Source organism: Podarcis erhardii, assembly GCF_964252035.2.
Source record: "Podarcis erhardii genome assembly, chromosome: 13".
Lineage (NCBI taxonomy): Eukaryota > Metazoa > Chordata > Lepidosauria > Squamata > Lacertidae > Podarcis > Podarcis erhardii.
Genome location: NC_138502.1, coordinates 15,738,604 through 15,750,620, shown reverse-complemented (window position 1 = coordinate 15,750,620; position 12,017 = coordinate 15,738,604). Strand labels below are relative to the sequence as shown.

General features: G+C 48.9%; 1 protein-coding gene across 4 annotated transcripts; it reads right to left on the bottom strand.

The window, feature by feature from the left end:
- Positions 1-1,952: 1,952 nt before the first annotated feature.
- CCDC106 (coiled-coil domain containing 106) lies at positions 1,953-11,508 on the bottom strand. Of its 4 annotated transcripts, XM_081837299.1 has the most exons (8): positions 11,126-11,508; positions 8,805-8,946; positions 8,474-8,551; positions 7,616-7,718; positions 7,189-7,311; positions 6,347-6,523; positions 5,578-5,778; positions 1,953-3,796 (listed from the first exon to the last, which is right to left on the bottom strand). In XM_081837299.1, exons 4-8 carry the CDS (start codon positions 7,680-7,682, stop codon positions 3,384-3,386), a joined length of 981 nt encoding a protein of 326 aa, XP_081693425.1. In that variant the 5' UTR covers positions 7,683-7,718; positions 8,474-8,551; positions 8,805-8,946; positions 11,126-11,508; the 3' UTR covers positions 1,953-3,383. The 4 variants fall into 4 exon arrangements, with proteins under 4 accessions (XP_081693425.1, XP_081693426.1, XP_081693423.1 ...); XM_081837300.1 differs by lacking the exon at positions 8,805-8,946 and having other exon boundaries at positions 8,474-8,549; XM_081837297.1 differs by lacking the exons at positions 8,805-8,946; positions 11,126-11,508 and adding an exon at positions 10,498-10,846 and having other exon boundaries at positions 8,474-8,549.
- Between the last annotated feature and the right edge of the window lie 509 nt (positions 11,509-12,017).

Here is a 12,017-nt window from a genome sequence, read left to right as displayed (position 1 = left end):
ACTGCTCCCTTTCCCTTATGGGGTATTTCGGAGCCCGTATAGAGTCCTTAAGTGGGTTCCCTATCGGTAGGAGAAAATAACAGAGGCCAACGAGAGTATATTGAGAAGCAAAGAGGCTAGTAAGCCTGATCTGTCTATTAAACTGTTGCAACAGGGTCCCCCACTTACCACATGCAGGTGGGAGGAGAACCCTGAACAATGGTGTGCAAGCCTTTATTATATAGACTTTTGAAATTGCCCACCTTGTAGCCCAAGACCACCCCCAAAAAAACACCTTACATACATTACAGAAGGAGGCGGTCTGCAGCAGAAATCCTATCCGCCAGGATACCTAATACAGTAATGGTCCCTGATTGCATTACCTGGGCAGTCTGGCCATTCTTTTGTGATGGTTAATACTTTAGTTCTTGAATCCATCTCACAGATTCGCCCTATTCATACACAAATATGACCTTAAGACAGGATTTGCAAGCAAAAAGACAATGGGAAGTCTTTTCCCATTTGCCTCCCTTCCTGCAGAGGAATATTTGAGGTCATTGGGAGAGTCAAAATGGCTTCAGGATTGCTCTCCCATACTATTTCCGACACTTGGTTCATATATTTAGATATGTGTGCATTTATGAATATTCTATATATGAGACCTTAAAATTCTTCTAATAATGCCTACGGGGAACTCTTAAAAACAAGACACGAGCACAGCAACAGCAGCAACATTCTCCCACCTAAATGTGGACTCCCAAAGGGAGTAGCCATCAGCTGCATAGTAGATGCACTGTAAAAGGGGGCAGGACATTGTTTTCAAATTCTATGCCATGAGTCATAATTCACCCACAAGGCAGAGGTTAATATTCGCTTCCATTCATACTGCTTTCTTATTCCTATAGGAGAGATAGGCTCTCAGGTTTTTTTGTTTTACTTTATGCGTTTCACAATTTCAATGACTGCAACACTCATGGCTTGAGATATGACTGGTTTCCCCCTACAATGGCTGGAATACAACCACTTTTTTTTTTTTTAAAGTTGGCTGCAACATTTGCCAAAGTATAGGTACACCCATGCCTTTCATGATCTAGATCAGTGGTTACCAGAACCAGGATGTGCATATTCTGGGCTGCGCTCCTCCGTGAGTCAAAGCACCCCAAAACACGTGGCTTTGGGCGCTGCATACTCATGCATTTTCAGACAGTTGATGGGTATATGCCATGGACCCCAGAGTGGGTTAGATGGACCCCCTGAGGGGTCTGCGTACCACCATTTGGGAACCGCTGTGAAGCTCTCCACACACCCCACTGAGGTTCTTTAACAGCACATTTTCCCTCCTGTTCCTCCAGTGGGGCTTTCATAGGAGAACTCCACACTAGCAAAAAGCTAAGTTCACCAAATATGAAGGAAATCCCTTTTCTGAATCGGGCACCTGTGTTTCTCTCCCACTTCCTTTGCTTTCTATTGCACATTTTTTCCCACTTTCCAGAGAGTAGCACCACAGCTTCAAGATAACTTTATCCAATGCTGTGGCAAGGGTATTTCATCAGACAACTTCTCCACGTCACTGACATACATTTATTCCATCATGGAGCCCAAGGCAAAGTATATGTGGTTCTCAGGCAGTCAGCCATCCAGACACAGCCCAGACCCAGACCTGCCTAGCTTTAGCTGGGACTGGTGTTTCTATACAAAATTCTACTGTGCCATTTAGTGTACATTTCACAATAATTCTCTCATCCTCACAACAAAACTGAGGGCATGCCATTAATTTTACAAATTAGTAACAAACTGAGTAACACCCAACTTAACTCTGACTCCCAGATAATATACAGCTGAGGATTTGAATTGGTTGCCAACATCCAACTCTTCCTCTCCTAGTTCCAAGCCAGGAATATCCTTAACTAGCCACAAATTTGCACATTTTTGCAGCAATTATACAAACATGAAAAATTAAAACCACACATTGCTGAGTTTTATTCAAAATGCTTTAATTTAAATCCTCTTAGTAAATTGTTGTTTTTTTACATTTTCCTTTTAAATTATTATTTTTTTAACACAGAGGAAAAAACTGGGTGATAAATTACAGGCACAGTGGAAACAGTCCATTAATTACACTGAATAAAGAGGAGACATCCCAAAGGAGCAGAGAACAAACAAAACCCTTGCTCACACATAAGGTGGCAGCTTGAAGCCACAGAGGTGTTGGAGGGCACACACAGTCTCTGTCTCAGGAAGCGAAAAAGGAAGTGCAAGTGGCTTGCCACCAAACACAGCCCAGCTTCAGAACCTGTAACAGGAAAACATGAGAGAGGGCAGGTGGTGCCCATGGTGGTAAAGAGATGCAAGGAAACCTTGGGATGTGGGAATTTCTTTGGGAGACTATAGGGAATTATTTAGAGGCAGCCAAATGCTGCAGTTCATTCCTCCAGGCTAAGGACTGTTATAGCAAAAAGGCAACAGGAAGAGAAAAGCTTAAGAAGGTGCCAGTAGCATCGGATGTAAAATAAAAAAGAAAGGAAGTGGCCAAGAGGCAAGACCACTGCAGCCTGTTCAGCAATCGCCCTCCAGTTCTAGTCTTGCTTCACAGCAGGCTGGAAAGGGGAGGGGAGCAGTGAGATGGCACGTGAGGCAGGTAAATCCATTGCCTACACTAACTTCTTAAGGAGACCGGCATTGCCTTCAGGGGAAGGCCGAGCCACCTTGAGCATCCCTGCCCCAAGTTCTGGAGCTGTTAAAACAAGCTCACAAACACACACACTTACCTACGGCAAACACAACTGGCCTCCGAGCAACAAGGCAGGGAAATTTCTGCCAATGTTTATTCAGCCCTTTGGGGCTGCTGACGTGCCACAAATAAGCAGTATGCAGGGGAGTGTTGTGTAAGAAAAATGTGTCACCCAGTTGCTTATTTGCAAGGCAGCAGACACCGTCTCTGATGAATGCCTTGGCGGTCCTATAGGTGTTACTGTACCTGCACAGCCAGTCTGAAGCAACCTCTCCACCACAGCACCTTACCTACGCGTGGGATGTACTCTGTCCCACTAACCTGCTCCCCTGCTACTCCCACTGGGCAGTCATTTTGCCAGTTCTTAAGATGGAAGCAAATGGAGTGAATTTAATCCAGTTCATCTCTCCATAGCCTTTAACCAGCTGACATATAAACAGGAGCGCCTGGTCAGATGATGCTTCCCAGAAAGATGATTGTGCCAGGATAAAAGCATCCCACTTGCCTTACAAAGGCAGAGCTTGCCTTTAGCACTAGAAACTGCGGGAAAGGGTGAAGGGGGCTGACAAGGAAGAGCCCCAGGGGAGCACAGCAGGAGCTTCCTCAATAACTAGACGGAAATAAGAGACTGGAGGGCTGTCAAAGTGGGTTCAGGCAAAGCCAGGAGGGGGAATCATCGCTTAAAGCAGTCAGCAATGGGCGGAGGGGGTTTGGGTGGGGTAGTGGGTGAGGGTAAGGAATTGCTGGCTGCCGGGCCGGGGGTGTCCGTTTTCCGCTTGAAGCGGTAGGTGATGGGCAGGAGGAGTTTGCTTTTCTTGAGCGCCTGGACCTTCTTGAGAGTCTCATCGTCCAGAGCCATGAAGCACCGGCGGGAATACTCCAGCAGGCGCTCCTTGGATGAGTCAAATTCGCCCACCTCCGCCACCTTTTCAGGGGCCACGATGAGGAGCTCAGCGATGGGCGTGGTCAAGGCCACAGTGTTACGGTCCACACGGTGGTGCTCAAAGGCCCGGCTCATGCTTTGCAGCTTCTGGAAAGTGTACAGGATCTTCTTGTAGCGGCACAGCACCCCATCCACATCTTTGACTGCACAGGAAGGGGTTGGGTTCAGAGGAGAGGGCCCCAGCAGCGACCCATAGAAAGGAGCGTGGGGGGGAAGAACAAGAGAAAGGGTTGAGGAGGAGAAATGGGGAAGGCATGGCCACTCGTGAAAACACCCGAGAGTTGCGAGAGGCAGAAATCACAGGAAATGGGAAGGACCGACAGAAGGAGGCAGTGACCCAATGGAAGCCGAAATTTGGGGAGCAGAAATTAAAGGCAGGATAAATTAGAGTCAAATATACCAGCACCAGGGAAGGGGGAAGGAAAGGGAACAGCCCAGGGACCAGGCAAAAAACAGTAAGTAAAACAAGCAGGTAATGCAGGTGTTGAACATTCAGGAGCAGCATCCATAGATAAGAAAAGGAGGATATGCAGAGAGAAAGGATGGAAGGTGAGAGAAAGAAGAGGTGGAGGAGAAAAATGGAAGCAAGTGATTGTGTGTGGCAGGCCAGCCGGTTGGTTTGCAACAGCAAGGGGGGGAAAGAATGGTGGAGGATTAGGACAACGGGAGAGGAGGGTGGAGAAATGTGAGAATTGAACAAGAAATGAAGAAAAAGAAGGAGAGAACATATTATTGCAGCAATTTATCAAGACTTGATGCTTTTGTGAGGGAAAACCTAGAGGGGTGGGTGAGTCACAGGCCAGCATTTCAAGAGGCATTCCTGTTTCTCCAAGGGTCAGGATTCCTCTCCTCACCTCCTTTGGGCTGCCAGAGGGAAAGGATGGGTCAGAAGGCATGGCAGGCCCAGCCAGGCGACTAGTCCATGCAGAACTGCTCCCAGGAGGATCAGCTGGGCCTGGGAGTGGGAACCTAACGCACACTGCCGTTTCCTCAATTTGAAACACAGAACCCCCATCTCAAGGGATGCTGCCTGATACCTGGCCAGGGCTCCTCCTGCAGCCCTGGTGTCTATGACGAGATTTGTGAGCTGAGGAAACAAAATTCCCCATAACTTGTCTTGCTGCTATGACTCAGTGGGCTGGAGTCCCAGAAGCTCCCTTTCTCTTGTTCCTTATATAATTCCTTTGCAGGGAGGGAGGTATCCCAGGGGCATTTCCCTCCCCTATTTCCCTCTGGTGATGCTTCCACCTCCATCATCTTCTTCCCAACTCTGTCACTATGGAGTGAACCACTGGAGGTTACGGCCGCCGCCAATATATGGCTATGGCTACCACCGTTTATGTCCTGGCCCCTTTCCTCAGCAAAAGTGTCTTCCACACCTCAGGTGGGTCTCGAACCTTTGTCCCAGATGGGCTGTGCACTTTGTGAGCTTTCCTTCCTCCCCTTTTGAGCACTGCATTCTGAGCTGGTTGGTGAGCATGGGGGCGGGGCTGAATCCATGCCTACAGGGGATGCCTAGGGTCATCGCTGGTCAATAGCCTGGTCATTGCTGTCTCTGAGCCAGTGGAACTGCTAAATGGGGGCACAATAGTGGCATAATTTTGTTTGTTGGTGGAGGAAATTGTAATGAATTCTTATAGAGAAGGGCATTGGTGATTATATGCTGGAATGAGCTCTGTTCATATCTGTCACTTGGAAGAGCATCTCTTTTCTGTATGGTGATCTATTATTTTAATGTATAATAGGTTGTGTGTGTGTTTTTAAAGAAAGACATTCAAGTCTTAAGATCACCAGTCTCTGCTTACAAAAGGGAGTAAGATCCTCCCCATTTCTGCCATGGAAGGGGGGTGGGGACCCTCTGCCTTCAGCTCTGTAGGCTGAAACAGTGGTTCCTTACTTTGACCCCCCCCCCCTTACCACTCACCTCTCTGCCTCTCACGGACTTTGGGCTTGGCAAAGCGCCGTCTGTTGACCCCTCCTTTTTGCTTCTTGTGCTCTGCGGAGCCTCCTTCCTCGGGGCCGGCACTCATCCAGGAGCCCATACTGTCATCGTCTGTCACATCCCCGTTCCGGCTGTCAGACACCTCGGACCGCCGTGGGAGCTGCTTGCTGCGGCAGTGCTCATCTAGGGCGGAGGGGAAAGGGCAGGCAGCATCAGACCAGGGCCTTGCAGAGCCAGGCAGAGGCCCAGACCAGGTAGATAATGCGGGGGCCCCTCTGTCTGGGCCTGGACGCCTTTGCGCCTCCACGTTCGCCCCAGTGCATCCCCTGCGATTGTGAATATGCTGACCGAGGGGGCCAAGTGGCCCATATGCCCCACCCCACTCTGTCTGGGCCTGCATCAGACAGAGAGGGAGACAGAAGCCCGTCATAGCACAGCTAGATTCAAACTCCTCAAATCAGAGAACCCTCAAAAAAACACAGCCCTTGACTCTCTAACACAGGGACCTCCAACTGGAACTCAGTTCAGGCGCCTCTCAGGTGGATGCCATTGCCATTCTAAGAGAGCCAGGGAGGGGTTCGTGGTGAGTTCTTTTTCTAGAAAAATAGCACTGCGTCCTACCAAGGTGCCTTGGCTGACATTCCCCTGGCCCTTCCTCCCAAGAGACTCCGAAAGGCGCCCCCTCCCAGCAAAGCACCACCCACCCACCCACCCACTCAGCCTCCGGAGAACACGAGAGTTCTCGAGTTACCAGTATCCAGACGGGCGCAGGAGATGAACTTGTCTAGCTGGCAGCGCAGGAAGTCCCGTTCTTCCTCCAGGTCCTCGATTCGCTTCTGCAGCCAGGAGTTCCTCTCCAGGGCCATGTGCAGCTGAGTCCTCATGCTGGTCACCAGGGTCAACGAGGGAGCTGGCATCTCTGGCGTCTCTGAGGGCAGCACAGTCATGTCACGGCGGAAGTTCAACTTGCTCACAATTACTTGCTTCCCCACTTCTCTTCAAACACCCAAAGGTCTCGCACCCAACTCTGCCCAAAAACCTTTTCTAACCCTTCTCACCCTTCCTGTGAGAAGCAAACGGGGCAAGGGAGATTTGCACCTGCCTTATTAAAGCCATAGCCTTCTTTGCATCTAATACAGTGGTACCTCGGGTTACAGACGCTTCAGGTTACAGACTCCGCTAACCCAGAAATAGTACCTCAGGTTAAGAACTTTGCTTCAGGATGAGAACAGAAATCACGCGGCGGTGGCATGGCAGCAGCAGGAAGCCCCATTAGCTAAAGTGGTGCTTCAGGTTAAGAACAGTTTCAGGCTAAGAATGGATCTCCAGAACGAATTAAGTTCTTAACCTGAGGTACCACTATACTCTGATTTTCATCAGGAGCAAATTAACACATACAGTAACTGATTTCTCTCCTCACCCCCACTTTCTAGAAGTGCCATGATTGTGGAAGTGACAGCAGGTGCATATTTACCTGAGGAATGGCAAAAAAAAGGGTTATTTGGGTGCCGAGTCGCCCAACGAGATCTAGCACATAGTTAAAGAGTATTCGTTCATATATTACTGACAGGAAGCGGGGGTATTTTTTCTTACCATCAAAATTCTGAGGAGGGCTCAGACCATAATACAACTGTTGCTGAGTTTGAGTCTGCGATTCCATTTGGTGCGGCTCATCCAAAGGTATGGCTGTTTTATAAGCTTCATTGTCTTCCTTCACTGTAAATATCAACAGTAGGGGAATTGCAGGGGGAGGCAGGGAAACAAATGTAAGAGCCGAAGAATACTCATCCCCCCTTTTGTAAGATCAACAGTTTCAAGGCAGACAAAAATATTACCGGACGTGACTTTGAGCTAAGTTCCCACTGAAATCAATGGCACACATGTTCCCATCAACTGAGCTATCCAGGATGGAACCTAAATCCAGTCAATTTGGCCCACTACTAGGAGGGGAGCAGTTTCACCCGTCTCCCACCCTCAGGGCCTTTGAAACCCACCCCTCTCCCATCAGACATACACTGACCTGGCTTTGCTCCCGATCCACGACGTCCCCTAGTTGCCCGTTGGTGATGGTGGTTACTTTCAGTCATTGTCCTCCCTCCCCAGGTGGGACGGATGCTGCTAACCTAGAGAGCAGGAGAGGTGATCTAACTGGGCAGATCTGCCTGATATTCTGTCTCCCCTAGATTTTCCTAATGAGTAAACTCCAAAGCAGCCTCCCCTTGTACCCTGACAAGAATCCCCAGCCAAGGAGCCCCCTTTTTTGAAAATTTTTGCTCTTTTCAGAGAACACTGAATTACAGTCTTTCAGGTATGTCCTCCCATTCTATAAATGTATAATTCCAATAATGCACATTGACAGCAGGATGGGGGGGGCGGGGATAAGGTGTAGCTCTTCCTAAAACATATTTGAATACCCAGTGCTCTTTTTCTAAAAAAATGTTTAGGGGTACTCTCATTTTGACTCAAGAAAATCACCATTTTATAGTTCAAATTGGGGGAAATAAATACAGTGAATGGACAAAAGTACAAAGATTCACAAAATGTTTAGGGGTATGTGTACCCCTGCATTCCCCCAGAAAAAAGCACTGAGAATACCTGACAACAAACTAGGGTCTACGTCATGATGGGGAGGAAGAGGTTCCCATCCTGCTGGGTGCTGCCTTACCAAATCCCCCCAGAAGCCATCCCACCCCACCCCAACAATCCATTTTGATAGGTTACTTGGCACTGTAATGACATCAGTTGACTGACAGATGGGTGGCCCTGCCCACCTGTCAAAGTTGACCTATAGGCTGCAGGGATATAAAGATCTGACTCACCAGGTCAAAAAAGTTCCCAGGTACCCCCTATCTCGCACTGTTTCCAAGAGGATCTCTACCTGAGCCAGGGTGACACTTGGGGATCCAAGATCTTCCACACAGCTACCTGTCCACTTAGGAAATAGCTCCAAACACCTGGACAGAGGCAAGACAGGGAAATTAATAGGTTAGGCCAGGAGATCCCACAGCAACAAAAGCAGGCAGGGGCACTGCAGTGGAGCGATGCCCCCTATGAAAAAGGAGGTGATCCCCAAAGCAGCTGCTTCCAGCAGTCCTGTAAAGGCACAGGGGTTGTAAGGCCAGCTCTCTTGCTCAGATAAACTTTTTTTCTCTCTCAACCCAGGTGAAACTCATGGATTCGGCTTTCACATGCATGTACATCACATCCCTTGATTACTCAAGCATCCGTCACCCAGAGTTGCAGTGAAAATTCAGTCTCTGATGGTGCTATATCTGTGATGGCTCCATTCATTTATGCAAGTTACTCCTTGATGTTTCAATCGAGTCATGAGTGCACATGCTCACACTCATTCTCTGGTTCTCTAGAATTGGAACAGAGCAAACCACTGAAGGTCATTGCCTCCTCCCCCCCCCCCCGACTCCCTTTGAAGTATCTAAAAGTGTCAGAGGAGACCCTGCTCAAGCTCCCTGAAGTGTTGTTATGTGCAACAATCCTTAAGGGGTGGTGGGGATGTGTCTAAGAGGGACCCACACACAAACTAGACTTGGACACAAGTACAAAAATTGTTTAGGGCTGGAAACCACATTTTCTTGTAGCTTAGCTATGCCTGCAAAGTTAATGGATTGTATGTGGGTGGAAGTTTGGGGGATGGGGGAGAGATAGAACCCCACTTCCATTCAGTTCAGTTCCCATGCTGCCACTAACTTGCACAAATGCACATACACACCTCTCTTGTCCAGCCTCAGTCAACAATTCAATGCATATCTGTTAATAACAGACCATTATATAGGGATGGGATACAATCTCTTATCAGATCCAGCCCCCAATATTTCAGCAGCTAGACTCTTAACCGGCTCCCAACACTGCAGAATGCATTCTCTATGTATTGCACTGATGCAGCTTACTTTTTTTTTTTTTAATGCAGTTGAATAACCAATTACTAATAAAAAAACCCACTGGATGTTGCAATCCTTTCTGTATGTTGCATTTGCTACAGCATTTTCCCAAATGGATTAAAATGTGCAACTGGCAATACAACCAGTTATCAATAGATAGAAAGATGCATCTGTTGCAAGCTGCCTTGAGTTTCATATTTACATGGAAAGAAGTGGCATAAATATAGAAGAGAATCATAGAACTGTAGAGCTGGCAGGGACAGCAAGAGTCATCTGGTCCAACCCCCTGCAATGCAGGAATCTTTTTGCACAAAGTGGGGCTTGGACCCACAACCCTGAGATTTAAAGTCTCATGTTCTACCAACTGAGCTATATGTTTTAATAAATAAAATAAATGCATTCCTCAGATCCATAGCTATGGGGGCGGTGGGGGGCAGGGAGGTGGTTAACGGGGGTTTTTTTTGCACCAGGTGAAGCCTCCAGAGGAGCTCCATTGAGGCTCCCAGCCTCTGTGTGTGTGTGTAGGCAAATGCACATGGGGGTTTGCCAAAGTAGGTCATCAATCCAGGTGAATAAAGCCTAGTTGCTACTTGCAGGCTCCAGTTCTCTATTCCTTGGCTTGGCCCCTCCCTCCTTGTCACACAGACTCTAACATGCTTACCTAAAACCCAAAAAGCTCAGCTTCTGGAAACCAAAATCTGAAGCAAAAGCCAACTGACAAGTAACTCAACCAGTGGAGAGAAGGGAAGTCACAACATTCTTATGGGTGCCAGGGAAGCAACCAGGGTGTTGTGTCCCTCCTTGCACCCTCTGGGACATTGCAATGCATTTGGGGGCACACCTCTTGAGATCCTGAGGTGCAGCTGTCTCAGCCGCAAAAGATCTTGGTCTGAGCCACCTCTTGGAGTCCTACAGGTGACTATCACCACCTAGTCAGGCCCCACAGTTAACACCTGCATGGCATTTGCCTTTCTTCCCCGCCAGTCATTGACCTTTGCCCACCTACCCGTTTCCTCATTGCCATTACTTGGTCCTTCAATGATGCCCAGACTTGCTCGCCTTCTCTCCGACTCCAAACCAACTGGCCACAGCAAGGCCTCTCTCTCTCTCTCTCTCTCTCTCTCTCTCTCTCCTCCCATTTCCCTGCATCCTACTAGAATCTCGCTAGTAACCAGATACAAGCTTCTCCCACGCAAACTCCCTACAGCAGGCCGGCTCGAGACGACGTCAAGGAATTGCCTGGGATGGAGGGGGGTCTGTAACCCTCCCTCTCCGCCCCACCCGCTATCCCCCATCAAATCGGGCCTTTGGCAAAGAAAACCAGAGCCCACCACCACTCCAAAATGGCCCCGGCTGCTGCCCTGTAATGAAGGATTCCTCCCTCCCCGTCCCCCAATGTCGGTGGTGGCGACGCCCGCGCCAAGACTTTGGAGACGCCAAAGGACCCCCGTGCGCCCTCGGCGCTGCGCCCCGAGACTTGGAGAGCATTACGCACGGGATGCTTGGGGGGGGGTCAGATCTCCAGAGAACCAGCAGCGGGGTTAGCGATGGGAAAGGATCAAGTCAAGGTGTGTGCAGGGGACCGAGACTATCTCTCACAACCCCCCGCTCCTGCCAGGACATGCAGTTCTTACCTTACTCTTGCACAACCGCATCCACGCCGGAGCGTCCCAAACAACAGCTCCGGGCTGCAGCTGAGCAGGGGAGCGTCTGTAAAGTGCAGCGAGAGGAGGTGGCGAGGAAAAGGGAGTAGGAGGAGCGAGACAGCTTTGAAGTGGGGGGGGGGGCACGTCGCCGATTAGAGGCAAAAAAATAATCTAATAATTCACAGCAATCCCTTCGTTCCCGGAGGGCAGGTTTGAACGTCTAAACGAGCCACCACGGATCTAGCAGCACAGATGCACGCCGCGGATGTCTCCTAACAAGCGCAATACTTTGCGCAGGAATCTGCTCGAGCTGCCTAGCTTGCCAGAAATCAAGTGAAGCACGTGCACCTGTGAAACAGCCTCCGGGAGAAAATGTTGAGGCTAAGTAGAGGGAATTATCTCCACAAGGCTCTCCCAACTCTTCTGGCCCTCTAACCAGCAATCAAACACGTAAATCACAATTGGCCTTGCTTACAAATCCAGTATTTTTTTTCTACCATGTGTAGTACTTTCTGTAAGCCTCAGAGGTTGCTCAGTCTACCATGCTGCCTTGGTCCAGCCTTGGAAAACGTTAAGTATCAAGGATGACAGGACCTCTAAGCATGTGCCAAGAGCCTTCCCCACACCACAGTCACTGTTACACATGGGTGTAGCCAAGATTTATGTTAGTGGGGACAGGTTTTATGTGTGTGTGTGGGGGGGAGAACCTCAGTTACTTAAGGATTTTTATTTATTTATTTGCTTGATTTAGGGGGGCTGTTGCGCCCTTGCTGTTACCCTGTTTTATCTCACATTAATAACCCAAAAATTTGAGCCAGATTTTCAGGAAAGAAAGATGTGACTTGTGGGTAGTGCAGCTTGGTCTAAAATTCAGGTCCTG

What these genes read in the sequence shown, in the direction of transcription:
- CCDC106 (XM_081837299.1), bottom strand. Translation starts at nt 7,682, where the DNA reads ATGACTGAAAGTAACCACCATCACCAACGGGCAACTAGGGGACGTCGT. An exon ending in CCCTCCTCAGAATTTTGATG is followed by an intron (nt 6,524 to 7,188) that starts GTAAGAAAAAAT and finishes TGCTGCCCTCAG; the next exon opens with AGACGCCAGAGATGCCAGCT. An exon ending in AGTCCGTGAGAGGCAGAGAG is followed by an intron (nt 3,797 to 5,577) that starts GTGAGTGGTAAG and finishes CTTCCTGTGCAG; the next exon opens with TCAAAGATGTGGATGGGGTG.